Source organism: Thermomyces dupontii (assembly GCF_041956625.1).
Source record: "Thermomyces dupontii strain NRRL 2155 unplaced genomic scaffold VTN31scaffold_2, whole genome shotgun sequence".
Lineage (NCBI taxonomy): Eukaryota > Fungi > Ascomycota > Eurotiomycetes > Eurotiales > Trichocomaceae > Thermomyces > Thermomyces dupontii.
In genome coordinates, this window is record NW_027192308.1 from 2,487,574 (window position 1) to 2,514,072 (window position 26,499).

Here is a 26,499-nt window from a genome sequence, read left to right on the forward strand (position 1 = left end):
ACAGAGCTTTCGGAGGATGTCTGGATGTCCACGGTGATGAGCCGGTCTTGGCATGGTCAAAGACCGATGGAAAAGGAATGTGGAACCTCGGACCGCTTGAACTTTTTGCCGGAGACTGTCACATGACCAGTTACCTAACGAGAAGTGTGCTTATTCCCCCCTGGGTCTGTAGGGTTGCCGTGCTTATCGATTGCCTGCACGATATGGCTGCGGATCTTGGGCACGGCCAGACGCAACTGGCTGATGGCCATGCATGGGTTGATGACCGCCGGTCGGATGAACTCGGGCGTCGTTTGCTGGCCGCTGACACGGGGCAATGTCGACGCCGGCACCAGGCCCTCCGGAGTGTTCGACATCACGGGGATCGCCCCGTTCTGACTGGCCATGGCCATCCGTTTCTCCATGTGCTCCCCCTCCTCACCTTCAAGGTGCCTGCAGTTGGTTGAAAGAGGGGAGAAGAAGAGAAAAGCTTGGAGGGGCTGAGAGACGCCGTGGTGACGGGGCCCCAACGGGCCGACGGGAGGACTGTAAGGAGCGACAATGTGACGCACAGCAGCACGCAGCTGAGCGACAGGTCTAGAGGATCGTTTATTTACAAGCAGTCCTGACCGAGCTTTGATTTTTGAAAAATATCAAAAAATGAAGCCAACATGGACACAGATTTTTATTTTCACAGCATGAAAGTCACGTGGGCTGGCCATATAAGGAATAGTGTAAACGTATTGGTCCTTGCCATTTAAGGTAGTTAACTTAGCGTCGAATCCCGCCCCGCTTCACTCTCCGTCTCCAAACCTACTCGTAGTCGTACCGGTTAGTACAGACCGCATCCTGTAGCAAAGAGGACACCCGTCAGTCCTCAATTCTGTAAGCCCATCTCTTGAATGACAGCATCCGGTCTTTGTGGAGTTAGCCAACAATGAACTTCAAGGACATGTCCTGTCGTTGATCAAAAACAGGATTTGACTCTGACCTAGCTCCCAGCCTCGCACAACTTTACAAAGAGACAACGGAACACAGCTTCAAGTATCACCATGGCCCCAAATATCTACTCTGGTGAGAGACTGCAGAAAATTGGCGAGTTCGAGCCGCTCTTCCGGTATTCACCGGCAACGAGCTCCGAGTCACAACGGCCGCTCATCATCTTCATCCCTGGAGCTGCCCATCTTGCCCGCATCGCCTACGGGGTGCACCCGGGCCACGCCCCACAGGACTTTCTTACCTACTGGCTGAACCAGGAGGGATACGATGTACTCGCGGTGTCGTATCCGCTGGAGATGCTCGACCCAGAGGTTGAGGTGATACCCCCAAGGTATCCGGCGTTCAACCTGACAGATTGGGGCAACCTGACGGCTCAAACGGCGCGGGCGGTGATTAACGAGCACCGCGCGGGTCGTGATGGTGGTGCAGTGACAGGGACGGCGAATCAAATCGTGGTCCTTGTGTGGAGCATGGCGGGCAGGATCCTCAAGCCCCTGGTCAATGCTTCCCGCGCGTGCGGGCTCGACCTGCGCCTGTTCATCAGCCTCGCGGCGACACCGGGCGGTATCACGGGCGTCCGGCCCGTGTACACCGCTATCCACCGTAGCAGTAACGGCTACGCAGTTTGTCCGATCTTCCAGACCTCGTTCCCGGCGCAGTTGCGCGAGATGCAGCAACTCGATCGGCCGGAGCGGCCGCCAATCATCGACGAAGAGTCGTACCGCCGCGACTATATCGGGCATCTCCCCGTGCAGCTCAACTCCTGGGATCTCGCCTACTGCAAGCCGGACGATCCCCGTGCAGAGCGTTCAGACAATGTGTCCGGATTTGTCCGCGCACCGGGCCAGGATCTGCGCTACGCTGCTCCGGACTGGGACTACGAGCTGTATCCCTACGTCGCGGCGATAAGGCCGACCGTTGCGCGGGATCTCAAACATGCGATGAACGACGTCGCGGTTTGGGGCACCGTGCTGACGCTGAAGCTCACCGCGGATGCGTCCAAGGTCGTACCGGCGTCGACGCCGGACAATGGGGACTGGAGGGCCTTGTTAGCCCTATTGGATAAGGCTCGGAGAGAGCTGACCGATGAGGCGGTTCAAGGGAACCATTTCTTTTTTGTTGGTGAACGGGGGGCAAAGGAGACAGCCGCGAAGATCACGGCGTTGATCAAGAGGAGCGAGCACCTGCGAACGGAGATCTCCAAGACTCTTGACCGTCTGAAAAGATAAGACACCCGAATCCAAGATTCGGTATGCTCTGCGCACAGAAAACGAACAGACCAATTCAGGAAACTCAAGTTCCATTCACTTAGCCTTGACCCTCGAACACAAATGCAAATTCCACTCTGCCAGCTCTACCTACTGACAAATCACGCACTCCAAATGGATCAACAACAACGTTGAGGAATGAATTGGGCCTCAGTGCTACAGCACCTCCATCTATCCTCGTCGACCCAGTTAGAGATCAAAGGAGCCATCATCGACTATGTCATAAGGACGGGGGTCATTGAAAAAGCGTTCTTCATCAGACGATAATTCGAATTCGAAATGCTGATCGTTGGCTCGCCGAGGATGGAGGACGTCAGCGGGGATTTCTTGCCGCGAGGACGACTCGCCGTGATGATGGAGACGGCTGCGGCAGTGGTCAAACTGGCGAAGAACCTCGTCGACATCCTCCTCTGGTACGGAGATGTCGAGGAGAATACGTCTGCGGTAGTCGTCAACTTGACGAAGAAATTCAACGATATCTTCAAGCGAGGACTCGAGATCATTGTAGTCCGTATCGTCACAATTGCCATCGGCTCCACTTTGAGAGGGAACATCATCATTGATGATTTCTCCAGGCAAAAATTCGGCATCGGTGTTTAGGTCGCTGTCACCAGCGACTCTCGGATGCTCATCAATGCTTTTTCCCGGCGAAGACTCTGGCCGGTAGCAGCTGTCAGATTGACTAACCTGGCCATGGTCTTCGATATCCTCTTCGGAAGAGGACTCGTTGGAAGAGGACTCGTCAGAGGAGGACTCGTCAGAGGAAGACTCGTCAGAGGAGGACTCGTCAGAGGAAGACTCGTCAGAGGAGGACTCGTCAGAGGAAGACTCGTCAGAGGAGGACTCGTCAGAGGAAGACTCGTCAGAGGAGGACTCGTCAGAGGAAGACTCGTCAGAGGAGGACTCGTCAGAGGAAGACTCGTCAGAGGAGGACTCGTCAGAGGAAGACTCGTCAGAGGAGGACTCGTCAGAGGAAGACTCGTCAGAGGAGGACTCGTCAGAGGAAGACTCGTCAGAGGAGGACTCGTCAGAGGAAGACTCGTCAGAGGAGGACTCGTCAGAGGAAGACTCGTCAGAGGAGGACTCGTCAGAGGAAGACTCGTCAGAGGAGGACTCGTCAGAGGAAGACTCGTCAGAGGAGGACTCGTCAGAGGAAGACTCGTCAGAGGAGGACTCGTCAGAGGAAGACTCGTCAGAGGAGGACTCGTCAGAGGAAGACTCGTCAGAGGAGGACTCGTCAGAGGAAGACTCGTCAGAGGAGGACTCGTCAGAGGAAGACTCGTCAGAGGAGGACTCGTCAGAGGAAGACTCGTCAGAGGAGGACTCGTCAGAGGAAGACTCGTCAGAGGAGGACTCGTCAGAGGAAGACTCGTCAGAGGAGGACTCGTCAGAGGAAGACTCGTCAGAGGAGGACTCGTCAGAGGAGGACTCGTCAGAGGAGGACTCGTCAGAGGAGGACTCGTCAGAGGAGGACTCGTCAGAGGAGGACTCGTCAGAGGAGGACTCGTCAGAGGAGGACTCGTCAGAGGAGGACTCGTCAGAGGAGGACTCGTCAGAGGAGGACTCGTCAGAGGAGGACTCGTCAGAGGAGGACTCGTCAGAGGAGGACTCGTCAGAGGAGGACTCGTCAGAGGAGGACTCGTCAGAGGAGGACTCGTCAGAGGAGGACTCGTCAGAGGAGGACTCGTCAGAGGAGGACTCGTCAGAGGAGGACTCGTCAGAGGAGGACTCGTCAGAGGAGGACTCGTCAGAGGAGGACTCGTCAGAGGAGGACTCGTCAGAGGAGGACTCGTCAGAGGAGGACTCGTCAGAGGAGGACTCGTCAGAGGAGGACTCGTCAGAGGAGGACTCGTCAGAGGAGGACTCGTCAGAGGAGGACTCGTCAGAAAAAAAAAAAAAAAAAAAAAAAAAAAAAAAAAAAAAAAAAAAAAAAAAAAGAACAAACGTCATTTCAACCGATGAATCAGGCCCATGTCAAATAGCGTCCAGCGTATTTGTTTTTTTTTTTTTTGGTTGCAGGCAGCTAGCAGCCTCTTGTCGCAAACACAATGGATACCTTGATAATGGTCGCGTTCTGGATTCAAGTGTCGAGTCCATGTGTCCGTAGGGGTAAGGAAGAGGTCAAAACGACCTCAAGACATTGTGGAAGCAGCATTGAGTCCAGGGACATCAAGCCATGGGGCCGGTAAGCTTCACCACCAAACATCTTGACCTCTTTCGACCCAGCAAACTGCACTTCAGCGTCAAAAGTCTACTGCCGACTCCTGCCAGCATCTTTCTGAATAGCCGTTGGGAGCATCGAGAATTTGATCAGGTCATTTTTTTTTATTTCAGAACAAGAATCAGTCTTTCACTAGATGCTATCAATGTTAGCTGTACTGGACTTGATAATCAACGAGATTCGAGATACGGAGTACATACCTGTGAATCGTTGCGTACACACCATATGGAGTTTGACATGCAAGTAGAACGTTGCAGGCCGGAATTCCCGTCCAGGCCCGACACATTACAATGAAGAAAAGAAAACATTGCAAATTTACACGTCGCAGCCCCGAATCACCGTGTCAAGTACGCCACATTACACCGAAAAAGAACTCGTGCTGGGAGCATGTCGGAGAGCATGTCACCAGGGAAGCGTTTCCGTTTTCCATAACCGTGTCAAGTCCGTTTCCGCCAGTTTCGAGTCATCGTAGCCTTCTGCAAGGGCATCGCGGATGATCTACCCTGAGTGCTATGATGGTCATTAGCATCTTACTTGGAAGGAAAAAAAAAAAAGACATCAAGCGTGACCAAGGCGATAGAAAGATAGCATGCACTCCCAGAAAAAATGTACTTACGTTCACAACCTCACTCTGAGCGGCTGCTGGTGTGAATTCAGGTGCCGCAGCAGCACCGTTCGGCAATCCGTTGGACTGGACGTGGGCACCGTTTGAAGTGGACCCATTGGTCAAAGACGGTTGCGCGGAAGAAGCTGCCGGCACGTTCTCTTCAGGTTTTTCACCCTCTGGAGAAGTTTGGCTTTCGGCGGCTGGCGGCCCGTCATGTCGCGCGGAGGGGTCGCGCTGGTCCATTGGGAGCACCCACTGTTGCCATTTCTCCCTCGGACGCACTCTGTCCACGCCATCTGCACCTAACTGGTGTTCAACATTCCGTGCATGATGACAGCAATGGCGGATTAGATCGAGATCTTCCGTCAAGTTCTTGATCCGCTTGAAGTTCGCAATGAAAGTCAATGGCACGAAACCCTGAGAGTCCATGTGTCGACGAAGGAACATGTCCTTGCAGAGGTTATCGACCGAGAAGTAGTAATCCCTGCGAGTCCGGTCAGTCTCCCCGCTTTCAATTGTGTCATGGGTGATTAGAAACTTACAGCTGCATTTGGATCAAGCCCATCAACGTATACGGCTCCATATAAGGTTGATACGGCACCGCGGCCATTGGGCCAGGGGGCACAGGCTGAAACCCAGGGTAGAAAGCGCCGAAATCCGGCACGCCATATGGGTTGTACACGCCAGGGGCGTTTGCTATTGGGGGCGATCGGAATGGAAGCCGGTGATTCGATTGCCCACCGTTCTGGAATCCGTGCTGAGAACCCCGCTGGCCGAAGCCCTTGGGACCGAATGCATGCTGGTATTGAGCATTGCCATAGTGGGCGCCATTTCCATAATGGCCGCCTCGGCCGCGATAGCCACCACGACCGCGTTCCGGACGAGAATCTCCCCGCTCTCTTGGGTGGTCTCGGTCACCCTTGAACTCTTTGTGATCCCGGACTCCATTAGCATCGCGTGTGAATTCCGTCGACCGCGGCCCACCATTGAAACGTTGATTCCCGTGGCCGTCACCGGGCAGGGGGGCCGATTTCGGAGCATTATCGACCGTCTTGCTCGAAGGCATGAACTCAGGGAATTTGCCTGAACGCTGATCACGGAAGGGTTTGCTCGTTCCTTCCCCTCCAGCTGAGGAGGGGCCGCCGTTCGTGGTGGCAGACTCGGAAGCCTTCGAGCGGCCCTCCCCTCGGAAACGGTTCCCACCGTGCGACTGTTGTGACCGGCGGTGGTCGCCCTGCCCATTCGCATCGACGCTCGTCGGTCGTCGCGCCTGCGCGGGCAGGGAGTTGGAGCGAGCAGCACCACTGGAGTCATTGCGACCCCTTTCTACTCCGGGTCCTTGCTTAGAATGGCCAGTCGTTTCCGACACTGACTTCGAGTCATTACCTCCATGTGCTCCGCCACGACCACCATCACGTCCACCACGTGGCGCCCGGCTACCGCGTCGCGCCGAAGATGGCAGCGGAGTATTAAAGACGGCGGTCGGTACATAGGGCACGGGCGTCCACTTCTCTTTCCCTCGCGCGCCGGATGGCTTCTCCGCGCGCTCCTGCTTCTCGCTTCTCTCCTGAGCTTTCCGTTTCTCCTCGCCAACCGCTGTCTGCGGAGTTGGCCACGCGCTGTCATCACCAACCGGCGGAAGAGGTGCCTCGGCAGGTTCATCGTTAGGACGAGAAAAGCGGCCGCTGGACTTTCTAGAGCCTTCATCACGGGCCTTGCCTGGTTCGACTCGCCTTCGATCCTTTCCCTGGGCACTCGATTCTCTCTGATTGTTTCCGGCCTTGTCGGCATCGTCGCCTGCTGTCTGCGCCCCAGGTTGCTTCGCAGTCAGTGTTTTGGCCGCATTCCTTGCTGCGTTGGCCTTGGCCTTCTCCATCCGTTCCTGCCACACATTGACTGCGGGGATGGGTGCGGCCTTAAGCTCGCCGAGGGCTGGTTTTCCGGCCGAATCGGACGGCGGTTCGGGCTTCTTTTCAGCCTTTGCCTCCGTTTTACTGGCATCTTGAGCATCTCCGGCAGCGTTCTCAGCCGAAGTGGACTCCTGAGACGGTTTCTCACCGGTGGCATCCGAGGTTCCATTTGGGGTCTGGGAGGCCTCCTCCTTGGCCCCGTTCGAGGTGGCGGCAGTGGCCGAGCTCGAGTCACCGGAGACGGCATTCCTCGACGATGAAGCCGTCACTGACTTGGTCTCAGAATCTGCAACGGAATCAACCTTGTCAGGCTCTCTACATGACTCAGCCGACGTCACGCGCGAGGTGGGAGCGTGACTCGACTGCTCGGCCGCCTGCGGTTGATCTGCCGACTTGGCCGGCTGCGTCGATGCGGCTGAGGCAAGGCCCTTGGCCGCCTGTGCATAAGAGAAGACGGGCATTTCTGCTCTGGGGGCCGACGCAGCCATTACAGGTCTACTGCCTCGATGTCGGCTTGATGCGAAATGCCGTCACCTAATGACCGCGGGAGTCGTTGACACAGAAGGAAATTTTTTCCGCCTGCTGGCGACCCCACCAGGGCTAGCAACACCAGCCAGTACTCAGGCGTGAATCCGAAAAGAAATCGGGATCGATCAATGGAGTTCGAATTGATGTCACTGAACGACACGAGTCTCCGAGTGACGTCGCGGGTCGTCGGGATGTGAGCAGTGGTGGAACGGGTCACAACCGGACAGACTAGAAGCACATCCGTGCGAGTGGAGGGACCGTCGTGTCGATGAGCAGATCTATCGATGGCGAAGAAGGGCAGAAACGGGGCACTTGTCAGTGATCGTGTCAATCCACAACAGGGGGCGAAGAATTTGACTGGTATGCAGCGGGAGGGCTCCTTCCTCAGGCGTCGATTCCCTGTCGAATCCCGACCACCAACAGCGCTCGACCGAACTCGGCGTGGACGAGGAGGCGGCTGGACGACGAGCGGGATGGCCAACTGGGACGAGACGGCGAGGCGAGGAGATAGGAGGAGTGTTCATCAAACGGTACCTTTTTTTTTTTATCCCCTTGGAATTTCCAAGGGCGAAGCAGAGGGGTGAAGGATGCTCCCTGGAACTCGCTTGCACTTACTTTTGAGTCCTCGTTACTGTTCCCGAAGGCGACCGCGAAGAGGCGATTTGCACGTGGCCGTGACCGCGAAAGGAGAGCAACGCGCGAGGCCAGTCGTGGTTTGACGAAGAACCTGCGATGGCGCGGGAACAACGGAGACGTTTTGCAGGCAGCGGATACCCGGTGCGCTCTGAAGAGAGAATTTGACGAAGCAGAACTTGTCTGCAGAAAATGCCAGGTCGATGACGCGACGACGCGGGCTACGGGAGGGAAGAAATCAAAGTGAGGTTGAAACGGACGAGGGTGTACAGGCCGTTTCGTTCAAATGCAGCGAGAAGAAAAATAATGTAAGGTGGGAGGATGTCAAAAAGGGAATAACGGGAAGTGAGAAAAATTCACGGGAAAAAAAAAAGTCTTCGGGTTGGACCAGGTCGGAAGAGCGGTTTTTGGGTGGTTTTCTTTTTTTTTTTTTCCTGATTTTTTTCTCCCCCGAACACGCCCGTTGTGGGAATTACAGCACGAAATTATCATTTACGGTTCGCTGATCCAGGGCCTGCCCTAAGTACATCGGACCCTTTGCGCAAGAATTCCGTAGGTTATTGCGATTCTGGTACATATTCACCATTATATTACAGTCACCCCGTTACTTGCGGTTCTTGTGCTCTGTTTCCGTGCGCATTTATTTTCGTTTGCCTTTTTAAGCGTACTTTGCAACTATTGAAGAACGCTTGACTCACAATAGCCTATGTCAGAGGGTACCCTGAAATTACAATCCATTCCTGTACAATCAGAATTCAGCACTCGTACGAGTGAGTAATTGCAGTACGAGGTTTTCAGGAAAATAGAGTCTCCAACACACGGATTTTGAACCCCGCCGCCGAAAACCCAAGGGACTCCGTACTCCGGACTGACGGGTTGGGTGACAAGGTCACGAGACACAGGGAGATTAATAATTGCTTAGTCATTTGTAAACTATTCCCAAACTAGTAACTAAGTATCTCGGTCGGATTGTGTCGGTTTCACATTCAACTCGTGGTCTACGGTAGGTACTCCGTACGGTACATGTACCCTACAAGTCAGGAGATGACCGATCAGTGTTCACCACTCTACAGTACATAGCAAGACCACGATGCTTGCATACATGAACCGTAATCATCATTCGTAATGTCGATATGTATCAGAACTACAGTAGTACTGTATCACAGCGTGTCCAAGCCTGCCATAACAATCGTGGTATCAATGGGACCTCGGGCCAAGTGCCCAACGGGATCTCGCCGGATGTCAATCACTCTTCAGTTGGCCTTCACCAATGCCGGAAAGTGACCAGCACCTGTTCGCGTGGATCGAGCTCAATTCCCAACGACTTGCTCAAACCCAGACGCATCAGGAGCGGCCAGACCACGTTGCGCTTGAGTCCCTCCCGCACCGGGATCTTCTCCAGTGCATCGTGCCCGTTAAAGTACTTGACCAGCCGCGGCCAGTGCTTCTTGAGCGAATCGTTCATGGCCTGGTCCACCGGATCGCGATCCGGCTGCTCCTCGCCTGCCGGCTCGGGGAACCGTGACATGATCTCGTCTAGCCACCGCGATTCCAAAGGGGACGCACGATGCGGCGCCTGGATCAGAGACGAGACGCTCAGATTGTAGTTGCGATCCATATACGAGTTCGACAGCTGATACTGATCATCAGATTCCCGCCGGCCCGGGATCGGAGTCAGCTGAGAGCTGCCCTCGGTCGTTAGGGAGGAGGAGGAGGACGATGACGACAACGACAACGCGGCGGACACTTCCTTAGACGGCGAGCTCCGCCCGCGGCCAGAGGCCAGGTACTTCTCCATCTGCTCCCGTCGCAGCGCCTGCTCCACGGAAATTTTGATATCCGGGGTTACCTTGACCCGGGCGAAGGAACGTAGCTGGGTCACCCACCCGCCACGCAAAAGCCATGCCAGAATAGCGAAATAAGTTTCCTTGTGATCCTTACTCGGAATGAGACTTGCATACGGCCGTGGGGTTCCGCTCAGAGCAGATAGCATCTTGGGCAAGCTGGGCATCGTCGGGAATGCCTGGCTATACGCCGCTGTTGCGACCTTTAACTTACTGAGGTCGCAATTGGGGGACACAATGTACGTATGGCGCTGGTGCAGCGGTGGTATCGCCCGCGCACGGCGCCAGTAGACGAGATGGTCAGCCAGCTCTCGGATTGTCGACAGAGGCAGACCGGAAGCAGCGGATATTTGAGCAAAAGATTTGTTTGGCTTAGTGCAGCGGATGTAATGTGTCAGTGCCGGCGCGAGTTCCGTGCCTTCAACATCTCGAAGGATGTTGGCTTCGTTGTCGAGCAGCAGGAGGGCAAAATGCTTGGCCATGACTTGATTGGGGACATCGAGTCCGCTGTTGGCAGCATCGCTCGCGGCAGTGAGACTGTCGGCCGTGGTGAGCCAGAGGCCGGGATAGGCCGTGTCCATCGGTCCGGGGAGATGGGAGGTAGACATGAGCGGAGGTATCTGGAGCTCAAAGGACCGAGACTCCAGAACCACCGACGCGATACCCGACTCCGAAATGCGTTTGAAAACTGTCGAGATAGCCTTGGCAAGCGACGATTGGGATATGAGCTCTTCGTAGAGGAGGCTCTGAGGCAATTCTACACTTCTATCAGCGAACCTGACACCTTATTGTAGCGAGACTGGTTGCTCCGTACTCTCCGCCTTTGCTTTCTCCTTGATCTGTAGAATAAGTTGCGATTGTTTCCAGACGTAGTCCGAATTGTCCTGCTCGTGCTTCAACGCGCGGCTGAACTTTCGGATAATGTTCTCGTACATCTCTTTGAGACGAGCAGAGTACTCCAGGATCGGAGGCGCCATGGCGAATACCACGTTGAACATGGTCATGGAATCCCCCTCGCTCCTTTGAGTCTCGATGAGGTTCTTGTCCGTAGCGGCCGGAGCTTGTTTCCGCATGTCGTCCTCATCGTCCGACGCCGCGGCCGAATCCCGGCCTGCGTTGCACTCATCCCCGTCACCGAGTGGTCTCCCGTCGCTCGAGGCTTGTTCGCCTTCACGTCTCGACTTGGGTTTCCGCTTCTTTCTGCGCCTCCGCTTGCGCCAGGTGCCGTCCTCGCGCACAAAGACCGGCCAGCCAACGAACGCTAGGTCATTGACGCCTACTTCGAATCGCCTCTTGTGCCAGGTGCGGCTCGGACTGAGGAACTTCTCCCAGATGTCGCAGGGAGTGCCGAAGATGGATTCCCACGGCGCACGCGTGTCGGTCGGGTCATCGGTTCCTCGCACACTCGTTGCCGCCAGACGGGGACTGTCGTCGACCTCTGGACGTCGCCGCGCACGGCCCGAGCTGAGCGACGGCGTACGCTGCGACTCTCCTGCTGAGGATACGGTAGCGTTGTCATCCATGCCGGACGCGGTTTGTCGGCCGCCTGTCCCACTACTGGTGCTTCCCGACGGTCCTGGAACTTCATCTTCGTCGGAACTCACATCACTATCTTCGTCGGAGCCGGAGTCATTGCCCCGGGGCCCTTGACGGCTTGGGCTGAACGATTTCTCGATATCGGGATCCGGGGGATAATGGAAAACATATCGCGGCCCAGCGCGGGAACTGACAATTAGAATGATGGCGACAAGCCACGGCTCTGGAGGGCGGACGACCGAGGACATGGTATTGCAGTCATCTCCATTGATGGAGGATAGAAGCCATGGTGGCGAGGTGGTTGTAACAATCTGGCTGAAGGCGCTGATCGGAAGGGATTGAAACTCAATCTTTGTTGTGCACTTCTCCCCACGGCAAGGTCACACTGCCCGTCTTCTAGTCGCACGATCAACAAGTGCAAGGATTGCCGTTAAGTTCTTTTCCTTTGAAGAATTCAGGCATGTGTCAAGGACTTGTCAAAAATGATTGAATGTCACAATCATGAAACATGCATGGCATTTACAAACGCCATGATAGCTACCTAGGTATGGAGGCCCAATTCACAGAAGAAACGAAGTCCCAATCCCAGTTCCTCGTTTGTCCCCAACAACGCCAGATATGCGAGAAAGATCAACTATAATACAATCTGTACACAAGAGCTTGCCTGTCACTTGCTTGATGCCTTACTATCTCCAGTCTGCCCTACCGATGAAGATGCGGACGCTGAATTGCTGCTACTTTGCTTATTATCGTCAAAGTCCAGGCCGAGATTCTTGAAATCGTCCGGGGCCATGAGGTTCCTGCAATTCGAGAAAACGCACGGTCAACTGACGTGACACACGATCGCGGTGCAAAGACAATCGATTGCGGGACGTACTTTTCCATGCGACAGCTCAGGTATCCCTTTGCGAGTCTCCGGCACTCCTCGTCATTGACACCGCGCTGCGATTTTAGGCATTTCAAGTAATCTGCAATGAGATGTTTGCATTCTCCTGCAATCAGTTTGTCAGCGAGCGCCTTTTTGATTGTTTTGTTGCAGGACTGAATGCGCGTACCGTCGTGGTCCAGAGGAAAACTACCTCGTTCAGGACTATAGAATCGATTAGTTCGCGGTATATCGACAGGAAAATACCATGGGAACGGACGGAGTAGGCTTGTAGTTGATGGCACCGCCGCCTGGACTTCCAAAACTCATTCTCTCGAAATAAAAAGTTTCTGCAGCTGAAACTCGTGAAACCTGAGGACTCTGGTTGAGTTTGCCTGTTGTCTGATTCAACAATCCATATTGACCTAGTATTCGAATCGGAGTTGCGATCAAATGCTTCGGTGCAAACCATGCAAACACCTGATCGGATCTGATAGGCTACCTAGATCAATTTTCCTACGATCAAAGTCAGGCTTTCTTCATAAGAGTACTACTACTGTAACAATGCTGTTAACTCAGCGAATGACCACCCGAGGAGAATGGTTCGTCTCGTATTTCGGCAAATGATTTGGACAGGGCCTTCTAATCATTGGCTTGTATTTGTCGTGCAAACTAACCGCGCCCTTTGACTGAACAGCCTTCCAAAGATGTACCTACCTAGGTACCTAGACAATGACGTCGATCCCCGCGCATGCCTCAACCTCCGCTTGACTCTCTGGCCTCCTCACTTCTTCCAAGTACATCCATCCACAGAACAGGATCAACGTAGAAGATCGGTAATCAGCAGGCAACAGCGAGCAGCATCTCCACCATGCCGATGTTCGTAACCGGTGATTTGATCCATTAGGCATCTCCCATCTCCATAAGCAGCCAGGATTCGAAGCTGACGCCCTGCTCCAGGAAACTCGAAGGAAGCTGCCAGTGCGGCGGTGTCGTATTCGAACTCGAATCCCACACGCCCGTGCCATACCAGCTCTGCGCCTGCAGCATCTGCCGCAAAGTCGGCGGATATAGCGGAAGCGTGAATCTGGGCGGTATCGCGGATTCCCTCAAGATCCAAAAGGGCAAAAATTTGATCAAGTAAGCCCATCGGTTGAGCTCCCTTGTCTCTGGGTTGAACCAACGATGGTTAGAAAGTATAACGCCATCAGAGATCGAGGAACCCCCGAGGAATCGAAATGTTCCTCGGAGAGGAGCTTCTGCTCCAACTGCAGTACCATGTTGTGGCTGTGGGATCACCACTGGCCCGAGTTGATTCATCCGTTTGCGTCCGCCATCGACACCGAGCTCCCGACTCCAGACGAAATGGTCTGCATCATGCAGAGTTCCAAACCAAAGTGGGTGCGCTGGCCTGAGGGCAAGAAAGTCGTGCATGACATCTATGGATCCGATAGTCTTGAACAGTGGCATAAGAAGCATGGCTTGTTCTACGAATAGTACTTCCAGTCTGCAATACTTGTGGAACCAAACAATTTCTTTCATTCATCTATTCTACTCTGGACCTAACTGATGTCGGTCAGCCTGGTTCGAGTATGCAGCTTTGAAATGAAGAGCAAGGAGAATCCACTGCATCAGTTCCCCAAGGTGATGAGAAGTATCCTCAAAGTAGAAACTCGGAAAGAACACAGCGAATTGTACGGGTTCATCAGCCACAGGGAAACAGATAAAAAATAAATTACTCACCTTCAACTACTACGGCATCTATTCCATTGTGTTGATGAATGCCTAAAATGTCCAAGGGGTTAGCAACATCCTGGCAACATTCAAAGTTTAAACAAAAATCGTGAATGCAATCTGTGTCAGGCTTGAGCCATGTCAGTCAGCAACATACTAAAGATGACAGGATCATGATGGTTGCATACCTCATTAAATCAGCATTTTCAGTGTACATTGTTCATTCCGGATGCATTGCATCCAGTCAAACAGTGTGAATAACCAGTCATCATGATGGCAGACATCCAAAAACAATTTAGAGAAGAACACGAATTACCTACGCACAGGGCAAGTTAGCAGACCCAAGGACAGAAAACTGCAGGAAATGGTATTCGGTTGATCGGTAATCAGCTGACGAGTTTTCGACAAGTAATCCATCTCTCCAACACCCGCGAAGTTGTACGCTTCACTAAGATGGGCGATGGTAGATGAATACATTCCGTCCGCCCGTTCGTTCAAGGTTTCCTCATAGTGGGAAGGGATGGGAAACAGAATTCTGTATTTACCTAGACACGATCAGTCAGCCTTGAAGCCTTCAAAAGGACAATCGTGGACGGTGTAAGTTGTAGATAGAATGCTCAGACAAGGCTGAAACTTGATTTTGACAGATTCCACATAGAAAATTAAGTCTGAGGAATGCCTTTTGCATGTCGTTTGGGTCATCATCGAAGGGAAGCGGAAGCAGAAAAAGCACCTTACCTTTTACAATGTTCTACATCAAACGATTTCAAGCCATTGTTTGATCCTGTAGAAGAGCCAGTCAGCAACAGATTCAACATAATCACAAGTGAAAAAAGTGGATAAACTTCAAATCAGGGTAATTCTAGAGCATTTTGTTCCGAAACGTCCTTCATGAAGATCGGTGTTGGATTGTTCGGAAATCATCACTTGAATGCTTGAAGGAGCCAAGGATCCTGACTTACCATTGCAACATTTTACGGAAGCACGGGGCAAAAAGAAATTGCTCGGATGAGGCCCTCAAAGATTGTTGCATGGAGGATGGGTGAAGCTGAAAGTGAGCAGAAAATTTATCGTGCTTTTGAGAGTTACTAACCACATTTGTATTAGCGTATACTCCGTAGTCGAGCTTCGTTCGGAAAGCTGCTATTGGCTAGTTGCCTGGCATTGTAGCCTCAGGCATTCGTCCCCAGGTCTCCTCATTCAACACTTCAGCTCGGGCTGAGATTCCTGACTCAAAAGTTTCCTATGTACAAGTACTATCATGACTTGGGAGATAAGGAGTACCTTCTGTCCTCCAAATCTCTCCAGGATGTTTCAATTCACTAGAATGGGTATTACAGCGAAATTAGCCCAGGAAACACCGGCTTAGGACAGATGCCGCTTGATGAGTCGGTGCTACATAGTTTGTCAGTCATGATCTTCGCCACTTTGCTGCCATTTTAACTTGAATGTCATTGACATTTCATGATCAGCCCGGAGTTTTCATCTGGCAATGATCGCTTGCAGTGCAGGCCGTGTCGAAATTCTCGGGACTGCATATTGGGCCCAGATCTTAGGTCGAGTCTAGGGTTCTGCAAGATGCTTACAAGAAAGTATCGAACTTCTCAACAGAAGAGTTCCACCCAGAAGGCCGATATCTGAATCAAACAGCAGCCCAGACATGCCATTCTGTGAGAGCCTCCCAGAATGGCTTGCATGCCTCGCGAGCAAGCGTCATCAATAGTAGACCTGCCATTTCAGAAGGCTTCTGCTTCGATATCCACTACATATCAAGGGGCATTAGCAGTAGGAACCGTCTGATTGCTTCTCCGACACTCGGTGTCAGTGGCAACGAAGCATACTTCACGCCAACGTCATGCTTTTACACATGACCGATCTCCTGCGTCAATTTGACGTTGTAACAAAGGCGGTTCCTGGAGCTGGTTGCGATGTTGTTTTGGGATAGCTGGAAAAGAACACAATTCACATCAAGGCTTACTCTACAAGTCAGCAACAGGCGTCTCACCATGGCCGAGACAACATTCATGCTGAATACTGGAGCGACTATTCCAGCCGTTGGCTTCGGAACTTGGCAAGATGAATACTCACAGGATCATGTTCGCACGGCCATTGAAGTTGGATATCGTCATATAGACACGGCACGAGTGTGGGTCATGGCCCGCTGTGTAGCATTACGTCGAATATGGTACGGATGTTGACCTGAGATGGTGACAGATATGAGACAGAAAAGGCTGTAGGAGAGGCAATTCGCCAGGCTGGTGTTCCCCGCGATCAGCTGTTCATCACAACCAAGCTTTGGAACCACCAGCATCATCCAGATGATGTCCCAAGAGCCTTGGAGCAGTCACTGGACGACCTCGGCTTGGACTATGTCGATCTGTATTTGATGCACTATCCCATGGCGTGGAAGAGGGGTGATGAGCTCATTCCGAAGGGCGAGGACGGCATGCCTATTATGATTGATATCGACTTCCTTGAGGTACGGAGATTGTCGTTTCCTGCTGATGGCTCTGTTGACAGTGTTTCCAGACCTACCGCGCAATGGAGGAGCTCCTCAAGACTACCAAGGTCAAGGCCATCGGCGTGTCGAATTTCTCCAGAAGAGAAATGGAAAGACTTCTGGATAACGTTTCAGTCACGCCGGCCGTACACCAGATGGAGATGCATCCATGGCTCCAACAAAGGGCTTTTTCTCAGTGGCACCGCGATCGCGGCATTCACATTACGCAATACTCACCATTCGGAAATCTGAATAAGTTTTATCAAGCACAAGACATTGGCAGATTGATTGACGAGCCAGTTCTGGTGGAACTCGGCAAAAAACTTGGCAAGACAAGTGCTCAGGTTGCTCTCGGTATGTTCACTCTTTTCTTTCCTGATGGCGTGGTCGGTTCTGAGACCAAACGGCAGCATGGGGAATTACCCAGGGCCACTCAGTGATTCCCAAGTCCTCCGGTGCAAGGCATATCAGGAGCAACCTCGAGGGCAACTTCACGCTGAGCCCGGAAGATATGAGCAAGATCGAACCTCTTGGCAAGAAGCAGCTGCGGTTCAATGATAGTAGTGCCGATTTTGGGTACAATATATGCGCGGACCTCGAAGGGAAACAGTAGGGGTCGAAACATGCATGGCTCGATCCTTGATAGACATGACCGGAGATATGCGATGCACTGACGAACAGATATGCAGAGCACTTAACAGACTGGTTATCTTGCTGACTGCGCTGTCACTTATCCAATGGAAAATACAAGTCGATGTTGAATTGTTCAGTAACAGTCACCAATCGGAATATACAAAAAGCTCGAGGATCTTCTTCAGATTTCTCCTGGTATTCATTCAGATGTAGTATTTAGGAAAGCCGAAGAATTGAACCCATGGTAAGAAATAACCCTCGAATCAAACCTCTTCCAGCGAGCTATCATACCGGATGCCGGCAAGCTCCCGAGCTTTATCCATGAATCCCAACACCCGCAAGCTTTCTTCTGCCCCAATGACTACTCCCGGACCCTGCGTCTTGCGTGTCTCCTGAACCTGCTTCGCAATGACATCCGCCTGATACCAAATCCCCCAGCCTTTCTCTATGGGCTTACGAATGACCTCATCTTTCTCCGTGCCATCTTCATTCACACCGTCCTCTCCATACCACTGCACATGCAGTTCCTGGGGACGGATTGGAGGAAACGGTACTGCAACGGATGCCTTGGTACCTTCAATGCGAACCGCCGGAGAAGACCGTTTTGCTTGCAGCCGCCGATAGAAGGGCGGTTTATTGGAACCGGGAAGCGTCATGCTCGTCGTGATAATACCAACAGCATTCTGTCGATCTGATCCTTTCTCACGGCTGGCAAGCACCACGGTGGTGATGTCGTCGACATCGCCCGGCACTCCCGGCACGCTCATCGTCTGGGCATGCACGACCTCTGTCGTGGTGTTGGCGCCATTGTCTAGTCCGTGCAACGCCAGATCCGCCCAAGTAAGCGCATATACCCCCTGGTCCAGCAGGCTTCCAGCTCCCGCCTTCTTGTCCAGAAACCTCGACGAGTGTGGCAAGTCCGGCGAGACAATGGGAAACGAGAACTCGGCATAGACGCGCCGGACCTCGCCGATGCGCGGCAGAAGCTGCTCGTGCAGGTATCTCGTGGCCGGCAGGTACCTCGTCCACATGGCCTCCATCAAGATGACGCCCTGCTGACGCGCTAAGCGGATCAGCTCCTCGTACTGTCGTCGGTTCATTGTGGCTGGCTTCTCCACGAGGACGTTGCGTTTGCACTGCAGCGCTTTCCGGACATGTATGTAGTGCAGTGGATGCGGGGTTGAGACGTATACGATGTCAAAATCTCCCTTTTCCAACATCTCCTCCCATGACTGATAGATCTTGATTGAGCTGGCATTTGGGATTTTGTGTTCGTTCAACCACGACGCTGCACGTTCTTGGGTCCCCGTCGTGCTGACAGCAACGAGTTCGTGTTGGATTGGGTCCGCTGGGTCTCTTGGGAGAAGTATGTCTGGGAAAAAGACACCGGCGATGTTCGAGAGGGAGAGACCTGCCCATCGGCAGTTGAATCTTTCTGGAGTCATGTGGATATCGACGCTATTAGCTTGAAATGGCACGAAGAGAGAACAGAAATATCAATAGGAGTATTCGCTAGTAGTACTACTGTTCTTCAATACGCTTGGGCGAGACGCCTGCGATGGTGAGGGGTTCGACTGATCGGTTGGTAATATACCTAGGTAGGTACGTTGTCAGTCACACATGGAAGCTTCATGCAGGATTATGTACTCGAGAAACTATTTCAATTCTCTTCGGCGAGCTTGAGAGCTTCTCGCCGCCGTTTAACCATTTAACCGGAGGTTTGAACCTGAAACTGGATGCAGATATGCGATCTTTTGACCCCGCAGAGAGGGATACTATCTTACAATCTCGTCGGAGGGGATTCGCACAAGCATGTTTAGTGAACCTTCCTGCCGAGGTATTTCGGCAGATGATCTGTGCTACTAGAATTCTCAGCTATTTGGAGGAGTATGTAGTACTGCCGGTTTCAGCGTCACCAACTGACTTGCTACAAGGATGCGACATGTTTCCAATCTGAGGTAGCCAGAGTGGGTTGAATCAAGTTCAGTTCAGCAAGTATCCTGCGCAAAATCACTTGCATTCGTAGGCTGTAAACAGTGGTTCTCATGACAACACTGCTGGGTGCTTCCATGAACTCGCGCCGCCATCAACGAGGAGATCCTGTCCGGTCACCCAGCCCGATGCTCCTCTAGCACACAGAAACAACAAGGCCCCCTTGACCTCATCAGGAACCGCAATCCGCCCAAACAGTGTTTCCTGCTCAAATTGCTTGACCAGATCCGGTTGTTGACTCTGTAGTCCCCGCATCATGTCCGTCATCGTGTATCCCGGACTGAGACTGTTGACCCGGATCCCATACGGTGCGAGTTCCATGGCAAGGGGCTTCACCAGGCTGCGTACGGCGCCCTTGGAGGCTGTGTAGACGCTGATCCTCTGCGCGGAGCTGGCGATATGTGTCGCGATGCTGGCAATGAATACTATACTCCCGCCGCTCTTGGATGGATCAATCGTGGGAGAAGGAGGAGGATCTGCCATACTGTCTGTCTTGGTCAGACGCCGGACCATGCTGTTCGCGCAGGCTTGGGCTACGAGGAAGGATCCAGTGAAATTGACCGCGAATGTCTGATCGATGTTACTCTTTGTGGTGGTGAGAAATGGCTCATCTGTCACGACGCCCGCAGCGTTAACGTTGATGTCGATGGATGGGAAGTCGGCTTCGATCTGTTCGATCGCCTGCTGGATTTGTTCTGGCGACGTGATGTCCACCTTGTAGTACCGGATCTGGACACCATACTTTGACTCGAGCTCGAAGAGAGTGGGAGATGGCTCTGGGAGAATGTCGAGAGCGGCGATGTTGCAGCTCGCAGAAGCGAGTATATCTGCGAAGGCTAGGCCTAACCCTCTAGCAGCACCCGTGATCACTGCTGTCTGTCCTGAGAGGGAAAACTGAATGCAAGTAAGTAGCTGTTAGTGAGTTCCGACCAATGTTGTTCTTGCGTCCGGCGACGGAAGTGTCTCACAAGATTCGTTGGACTTGAGGAGCTTGGTTGCGATGACATTTTGATCCCTGGACTACAAGACACTTGAGGTACCAAACTGAATGAGGTTTGACGGCTATTCTCGTGTTATGTCACTAAAGTTGCTGGTTAAGGGGTCAAGAGTTGTCTAATTGTCACCAGACGACTCCATGCATGCCTAGGACTTGGCTCAGTACAAGCTGGAAAGCATTTGTTGACTTCCTGAGAAGTCGCAGGCAGCAGGAACCCACGCGTTTCCTTTTAGGCGTTCAACCGAAATCTAAGAACGATGTTTGGACAGCAGTAGATGAAGCCACCACGAACTTACTGCAGTGACTCCAACAAACTTTGTGATGCCAAGTGTTCTCAGGACGCGAGGTACGGAAGCTACTACTAGTGCCGTTTCCATGAGAGATGCTTAGGAACCCCTCCTCTCCGCGGCGGTCATTCGTCAGATTCCCATAAATAGGTACTAAGTAGTTGTAGTACGGTATCAGTACTCGCTGCGAGTCCAGTAGAACATCTCAGCTGCCATTCGGAAAGATCAAGATGGATGGAGCTAACCCAGATACGTTCACCCACATTGTCGTTGGAGCTGGATCCGCAGGATGTATTGTGGCGGCCCGCATCGCAGAAAACGATGGCTTCAATGTGCTGCTGATCGAAGCGGGCCCGGATTACGATCCGGCAAAATCTCTCGTGCCACAGGGGGTCCAAGATGCTCGAAAGGTACCCATGAAGGGTCAGTCCGAGGTGTTTGATCCTCGAATAGACTGGAATGTTGTCGTGGATGTGCCGGGAGGGCAGCCGATGCTTGTGCCTCAAGCGAAAATCATGGGCGGAGGAAGCAGTGTCAATGGAGGTACTGCACTGAGAAATACCGAAGCTGATTGCAGAGAATGGGTCGGCCTCGGCAACGACGCCTGGGATTTCGACAGTGTGTACCAAGTCTACCAATCCCTCGAGGACGATGAAGTAAGGGGAACGAAAGGAGTGCATCCCATTACTCGAGCCACGCCTGAGGAGGCCAATAAAATTCAAGCAGCATTTGTGGAGGGTGCGCTCGCTGCTGGCTTTGAGCGCGTGCTCGACTTCAATGCGCCCGGTGCCGAAGGCGTTGGCCCATCACCAGTGTGCCGCCGAGGCGATATCCGCGTCAGCGCGTCGAATACATTCATTGATCCAATTCGGAGCAAGAAAAATGTCACCATTCTCACTGACACGCAAGTCGACAAGGTGACTTTCTTAGGTCGACGGGCGGCTGGTGTCGTTTTGACAGATGGCAGGACAATATCCGCGATCAAGGAAGTCATTGTCTGTGCTGGCGCTCTGTTTTCTCCTGCTATCCTCCAGAGATCGGGTATCGGTCCTTCGGATCTACTCTCAGAGCTGGGCATACCCACGGTATCTGACTTACCCGTGGGGAGCAATCTTTCCGATCATGTATGCATTCCTCTCGTGGCCAAACCGCGGGCCGGTGCATACGAACCCGGCGATTATTCCTTGCAGATGCAAGCGCGGTGGTCGTCTTCCCTCCACCCCGGATCGACTGATTTTCAGATGGTATGCTTCAGCTACTTGAACGCTCCTCCCGCGGGCGGGGATACCCAGGGACGGAGTCTCTCGGGAACAGCAGTCGGCCATGTCGCTGGAATCGGGTGCAACGTGAACAAGCCAACGTCGTTGGGGTCGCTCAGGATTAAGTCCACCGATGCAGCGGAAGCCCCAAGAGTCGCGCCGAACTATCTGCAAACCGATCACGACCGGCGCGCAGCTCGCGAGATAGTCCGCCGAGTCTATGAGATCATGACCTCTTATCCTATGCAGAGAGTACTGCATCGACCTGATGGGCTTGGTGATTCTATCCTTGAGAGTGATGATCGCCTCGACCGTTGGATTCAGAGTCAGTTCTCCACCACCTATCATTTCAGCGGTACCTGTCGTATGGCCTCGATGGCAAATGGGGGAGTGGTGGATCAAAGCGGTCGTGTATACGGGGTAGAGGGTCTGCGTGTTTGCGATGCCGGCATCATTCCCACGACGCCTGCCGCGAATACCATGTGGACGACGATGATGTTTGCTCAGAGAATTGGAAGCGCTATCAGAGATGGTCAGGATGTTTCTACAAGGAGTCTGGACTCTGGACGAAGGTGAACGTGCAATGGACACAAAGCCGTAGATGTCTACAATCAGATAGTTAAGTACTGCTTTGCAAATTGCCAGCATTGAGGAAGTTGACCTCAGCTGCCACCATTTGTCTCGTTTCTAAATCGAGGCAGTTGTCCAACAGTGATCGATCGGTATGTCTAAAATCGCTACTTGGAGACCGAAGGACATGTGCATCGCCAGGTTGATTGGCATGTAGATACTAGTACTGTAGATCGGTAAAAGTACCTAGTAGTAGGTAACAACCTGGAATTCTCTTATTTGAAAGTCTGCATGTTGAGCTGCCGTTGGACCATCAGACACAGGACGCTGTGTCGACTCCGATTAGAAGCATTTGCCAGTTCAGCGTTTTCGGGAGTCAATGTTTATCATTTGTTGAGCCAGTATATGCAAGAGTCATCGAATGTAAATTGAAACCCTAACCCTTAGCCCTAACAGCCCAGCCATGCGTCATCCAACGCAGGCCAAGATTGTACCTTGCGCTTTGCAGAACGTCCATGTGGAGCGGCTCAGCTGTTCCAATGCCGCTTCTGAAGCTTTCTTCATCAAACTCTCTTCAACCAGGGAGTGAAGTTCGTCTACTCGTCACTTTTGTCGCGTGGCGGCGTGATGACAGCGAAGGTTCTCTTGTGCAGTTGACGCTTTGAGCGACTTGCATGCTCTCTCCAACAATTTGAACGAGCTTATTCGGAATTGAGACGCTCAGCCGTTTAGCCGATTAAGCGTTGGACCTTCTACTGGCCACTTGGTCAGCCAGGGTTTATTTACGCCATACCCTTCGCGGCGATAGGGTTCGAGCTAGTCAACGTTCCGCGGGCGCCAGGAGCTTGGGCCAGCGCGGAGCCGCGATCAGACCCTTCCCGCCTCAGCCCAGAGACAAAGTGAGGTTAGTGAGTTGAGATTAGGGGAAAATGTGTTGCTCCAAACTCTTGGGGGAGTCATTCCAATTTTTCCATTATAAATCCCACCACTTTCCAGCGGTTGATGAATCAATTCCCCGTCCGGTGACCGCATTGGGGTGGATCTCTCTGTGAGCTCAAGACGTGGGGATGGCGTATAAAGCATGGAAGGCCCTGCCGGGCAAACATCTCCTTCTCCTCCTGAACATCTTCAGCGCTGTTGCTCTGGTCTATGAAGGGTACAACCAGGCTGTGTACGGCGCGGTGTCGGGTACGCCGGGCTTCGTCCGGATGGCGGAGCTCGCGACCGATAGCGACGGCGTGGTTACAGATACCACAAAGCAAGGTGGTCTTGCGGCCGCGTACTACTTTGGGGCCATGTTTGGCGGCTTCATAGGGGGGTGGACAGGAGACAAGCTCGGTCGCAAAAAAGGGACCTTTCTGGGCGCGCTGCTCTCCATCCTGGGATCTGCTCTTCAATGCGGATCGGTCAACTCCGACATGTTCATCTGTGCGCGAGTTATCGCCGGCCTGGGAATTGGCTTCATCAATGCGCTAATCCCGTCCTGGGTGTCCGAGTTGTCCGAAGCTCATGATCGTGGCGCGAAATTCTCCCTGGTTTTCATCTCCAACTTTCTCGGCATCTTCCTGGCGAACTGGATCAATTTTGGGGTCCGCAACTACAACGACACCTTCAGATGGCGGTTCCCGCTTGGGTTCATGATCATTCCTGTGTTCATCGTTGCCATTGCCGTGGTTTTTGTACCGGGTGAGTACTGCTATGCTTCGAAATTCGAACTTGTCGGTATGGAGTCTAACATGTCACGCCAGAATCGCCCCGATGGCTAATGGCCCACCATCGTCGAGATGAGGCCATCGAGATTCTCTGCAAAATCAGAGGTGATAAGGATATCAGTGATCCGGGCATTGCGAAGGAAGTCGAATTGATCGAGGCCGTCGTCGAGGCGTCCTACCACAAGCGAAACAACTACATCAACATCTTTCTCGGTGGTCGATACTCAGGGAAACTTCACCTGGGGCGGCGCGCGATTCTTGGGCTTGTTCTACAGCAAATTCAGCAGTGGACTGGTATCCTGGTCATGGTTTCCTGGGCGGCCAAGCTCTTCGAGCTGTCCGGTTTCGACGCGTACAAGGCATCCTGGATGTCTGGGCTGCTCAACACGTTCGGCGTCATCGGCACTGCCGCGGCCGCCCTCGTTATCGATCGCATCGGCCGGGTATGGTCTCTGCAAATCTCGTTCATCATCCAGGGTGTGTCGCTCTTCCTGGTTGCCGCGCTCATCAAGACGTCGCAAGACAACGCCGAGTCCAACCCTGCGCTGTCCCAACGCCTCGGCACCGCTGGCTCGGCATTTACGTTTAGCTTCATTTTCTTCTTTTGCATGTTCAACATCGTACCCTGCTGGATTTACGGCACTGAAATCTGGCCGCAGGAGGTCCGTGCCAAGGGCTACTCGTTTACCATCCTGGGCTGGGCGATTGGCTGTGGCGTGACGACATTTGTGATCCCCATCATGCTCGGGAATATTGGTTGGTGGTCCTTTATCTTCTTCGGTTGCATGAACATCGTGTGCATGCCTATCATTCACCTCTTCTATCCGGAGACCGCGGGCCGGTCACTCGAGGAAGTCGATCTCTTGTTCGCCAGCGACAATCCGCTCGTGAGCAAAAACATGAAGGAATATGACCGCCGCGTGGCTGAAGCCGGCGGCAGCATTGCCGTCGCGGCTCGACGGCTGCTCGATGAGGTCGACGGCGTCACTGACTTGGACCCGAGACGGGTTTCCATTCCAGACGCCGAGAGCGGCAAGCTGAAGGGTGTCTCCGAGGTGCCCAATGCGTCGAGTGTAAGCACTCATTCATGAAGGTGTTTAGCCTCGATTCACAGTTGTGGTGGTTATGTTGTGAGATATCTACTCGTACGAGCTCTTGTTGGTGAAATTGACCCATGATTGTACCCTTCCAACAGCCGGCCACATTGGTCTGCTCCTGAATTGTACTCGGTAGAGGCGTATTGTCCCCCACTAGACATTGGACAATGTGTGAAGTTCCATCTAGAGTTGCAGTCTTGACGCGAGATGTGTACTCGGTATGATGCTGGGCTGATGCTTCATTTGCTCTTCAGATCTTCACCTTGGCTGACGATAGGGATTCGAAGAGTGGAAATGATGGGATATAAGTCCAAGTGTCCTCGGAATGAGTACAGTACCTACTCCAGAGTACTCGTAGACCACGATGCCCTCCATGACTCCATCATCTATGTCTACGTAATCTCATTGAAGTCTGTTGCAGTCTTGAAACTTCATCGCTTGAGGGACTCCCAAAGGTTCAATTTTCAAATGTTAACAAAGACAACGTTGAGAGGTTTTGACCAATCAGCAGCCAGAAACGATCCCGTGTTGCAAATGCATATTTGCTACATTTGCAGGGCCAGACAAACGTGTTTCTTCTTGACTCTCTTGATCAGGGTTGCACGTCTTGACTGCCACAAAAGCGGGCCCAAACATCTCAGTAAACAACTCATAGTCTCATACTGTACATCCATCAGCGAAAAGCCACCATGTACAATTGTAGTACATAGGCAAGTTTCCGTCATTGGAACGCATTCATTGCAAAAACTTTGCTTGCATGAAATTGCAAGTCATTTCCGATTCAAACTTCAAACTTGAGGTTACGGAGCAGAGGTCAAATCTCCATTTATTGACTGTCCTCCAGTGATGATTGGACAGGACAATGCGGGAGCCTTTCCTATTGGGCATGCAATGGATCTTCAGGCCCACATCGCCGTTTAGTGCGACGGATGGACCCTTAGCCAGTTGGCCCTGGGCCCAGCGGCCAGCCCAAGTCAGCGTCTTAGTCAGCATTGAGAGCGTGATGTGCACACCACTCGAACGCCACGCCATCGGTCGTGCATTCAGGCATTCACTTCCCAGCAGCCTTCGGCGCACTTAGTCGCCTTGTCACTCGCTTGACTGTTGATGCTTCCGTTGATCCAACTTTGACATTCTTTTGTTTGTTTTTTCCTTCTTGTTGCTCGTCTTTTGCATCGTTGTTGTTCCGGCTTCATTCCTGACCCCTTTTCCTGCCCGCCCGTCCAATGATTTGAATGGTTGATGGCTCAGGCCCGTTGTGCAGCGCATTTCGGCTCTCTGCGGCATTCCTCAGCATCGTGCGCCATCCGTTTGCTCGAGAATTGTCC

At 52.8% G+C, this 26,499-nt stretch overlaps 11 protein-coding genes across 11 annotated transcripts; 5 read left to right on the plus strand and 6 right to left on the minus strand.

Moving 5' to 3' along the window:
• Nucleotides 1-1,448: 1,448 nt before the first annotated feature.
• VTN31DRAFT_3295 (uncharacterized protein) lies at nucleotides 1,449-2,207 on the plus strand (the record flags this gene model as incomplete). The annotated part of the gene is made up of 1 exon (XM_069403558.1): nucleotides 1,449-2,207. The coding sequence occupies one exon, from the start codon at nucleotides 1,449-1,451 to the stop codon at nucleotides 2,205-2,207; it is 759 nt and encodes a 252-aa protein (XP_069262728.1).
• Nucleotides 2,208-2,435: 228 nt separating this feature from the next.
• On the minus strand, nucleotides 2,436-4,196 carry VTN31DRAFT_3296 (uncharacterized protein; the record flags this gene model as incomplete). Its single annotated transcript, XM_069403559.1, has 1 exon — nucleotides 2,436-4,196. One exon carries the CDS (start codon nucleotides 4,194-4,196, stop codon nucleotides 2,436-2,438), a length of 1,761 nt encoding a protein of 586 aa, XP_069262729.1.
• Nucleotides 4,197-4,965: 769 nt separating this feature from the next.
• Nucleotides 4,966-7,445, minus strand: VTN31DRAFT_3297 (uncharacterized protein; the record flags this gene model as incomplete). Its single annotated transcript, XM_069403560.1, has 3 exons — nucleotides 4,966-4,977; nucleotides 5,084-5,558; nucleotides 5,617-7,445. The coding sequence occupies 3 exons, from the start codon at nucleotides 7,443-7,445 to the stop codon at nucleotides 4,966-4,968; spliced, it is 2,316 nt and encodes a 771-aa protein (XP_069262730.1).
• Nucleotides 7,446-9,409: 1,964 nt separating this feature from the next.
• VTN31DRAFT_3298 (uncharacterized protein) lies at nucleotides 9,410-11,773 on the minus strand (the record flags this gene model as incomplete). Its single annotated transcript, XM_069403561.1, has 2 exons — nucleotides 9,410-10,746; nucleotides 10,804-11,773. 2 exons carry the CDS (start codon nucleotides 11,771-11,773, stop codon nucleotides 9,410-9,412), a joined length of 2,307 nt encoding a protein of 768 aa, XP_069262731.1.
• A 419-nt stretch (nucleotides 11,774-12,192) lies between these two features.
• Nucleotides 12,193-12,720, minus strand: VTN31DRAFT_3299 (uncharacterized protein; the record flags this gene model as incomplete). Its single annotated transcript, XM_069403562.1, has 4 exons — nucleotides 12,193-12,325; nucleotides 12,403-12,517; nucleotides 12,581-12,615; nucleotides 12,671-12,720. The coding sequence occupies 4 exons, from the start codon at nucleotides 12,718-12,720 to the stop codon at nucleotides 12,193-12,195; spliced, it is 333 nt and encodes a 110-aa protein (XP_069262732.1).
• A 541-nt stretch (nucleotides 12,721-13,261) lies between these two features.
• VTN31DRAFT_3300 (uncharacterized protein) lies at nucleotides 13,262-13,887 on the plus strand (the record flags this gene model as incomplete). Its single annotated transcript, XM_069403565.1, has 3 exons — nucleotides 13,262-13,269; nucleotides 13,351-13,530; nucleotides 13,584-13,887. The coding sequence occupies 3 exons, from the start codon at nucleotides 13,262-13,264 to the stop codon at nucleotides 13,885-13,887; spliced, it is 492 nt and encodes a 163-aa protein (XP_069262733.1).
• A 1,611-nt stretch (nucleotides 13,888-15,498) lies between these two features.
• On the plus strand, nucleotides 15,499-15,765 carry VTN31DRAFT_3301 (uncharacterized protein; the record flags this gene model as incomplete). The annotated part of the gene is made up of 2 exons (XM_069403566.1): nucleotides 15,499-15,530; nucleotides 15,597-15,765. 2 exons carry the CDS (start codon nucleotides 15,499-15,501, stop codon nucleotides 15,763-15,765), a joined length of 201 nt encoding a protein of 66 aa, XP_069262734.1.
• Nucleotides 15,766-17,520: 1,755 nt separating this feature from the next.
• VTN31DRAFT_3302 (uncharacterized protein) lies at nucleotides 17,521-18,702 on the minus strand (the record flags this gene model as incomplete). The annotated part of the gene is made up of 1 exon (XM_069403567.1): nucleotides 17,521-18,702. One exon carries the CDS (start codon nucleotides 18,700-18,702, stop codon nucleotides 17,521-17,523), a length of 1,182 nt encoding a protein of 393 aa, XP_069262735.1.
• A 598-nt stretch (nucleotides 18,703-19,300) lies between these two features.
• Nucleotides 19,301-20,256, minus strand: VTN31DRAFT_3303 (uncharacterized protein; the record flags this gene model as incomplete). Its single annotated transcript, XM_069403568.1, has 2 exons — nucleotides 19,301-20,143; nucleotides 20,218-20,256. 2 exons carry the CDS (start codon nucleotides 20,254-20,256, stop codon nucleotides 19,301-19,303), a joined length of 882 nt encoding a protein of 293 aa, XP_069262736.1.
• Nucleotides 20,257-20,763: 507 nt separating this feature from the next.
• On the plus strand, nucleotides 20,764-22,368 carry VTN31DRAFT_3304 (uncharacterized protein; the record flags this gene model as incomplete). Its single annotated transcript, XM_069403569.1, has 1 exon — nucleotides 20,764-22,368. One exon carries the CDS (start codon nucleotides 20,764-20,766, stop codon nucleotides 22,366-22,368), a length of 1,605 nt encoding a protein of 534 aa, XP_069262737.1.
• A 1,061-nt stretch (nucleotides 22,369-23,429) lies between these two features.
• Nucleotides 23,430-25,165, plus strand: VTN31DRAFT_3305 (uncharacterized protein; the record flags this gene model as incomplete). Its single annotated transcript, XM_069403570.1, has 2 exons — nucleotides 23,430-24,048; nucleotides 24,111-25,165. 2 exons carry the CDS (start codon nucleotides 23,430-23,432, stop codon nucleotides 25,163-25,165), a joined length of 1,674 nt encoding a protein of 557 aa, XP_069262738.1.
• Nucleotides 25,166-26,499: the final 1,334 nt, after the last annotated feature.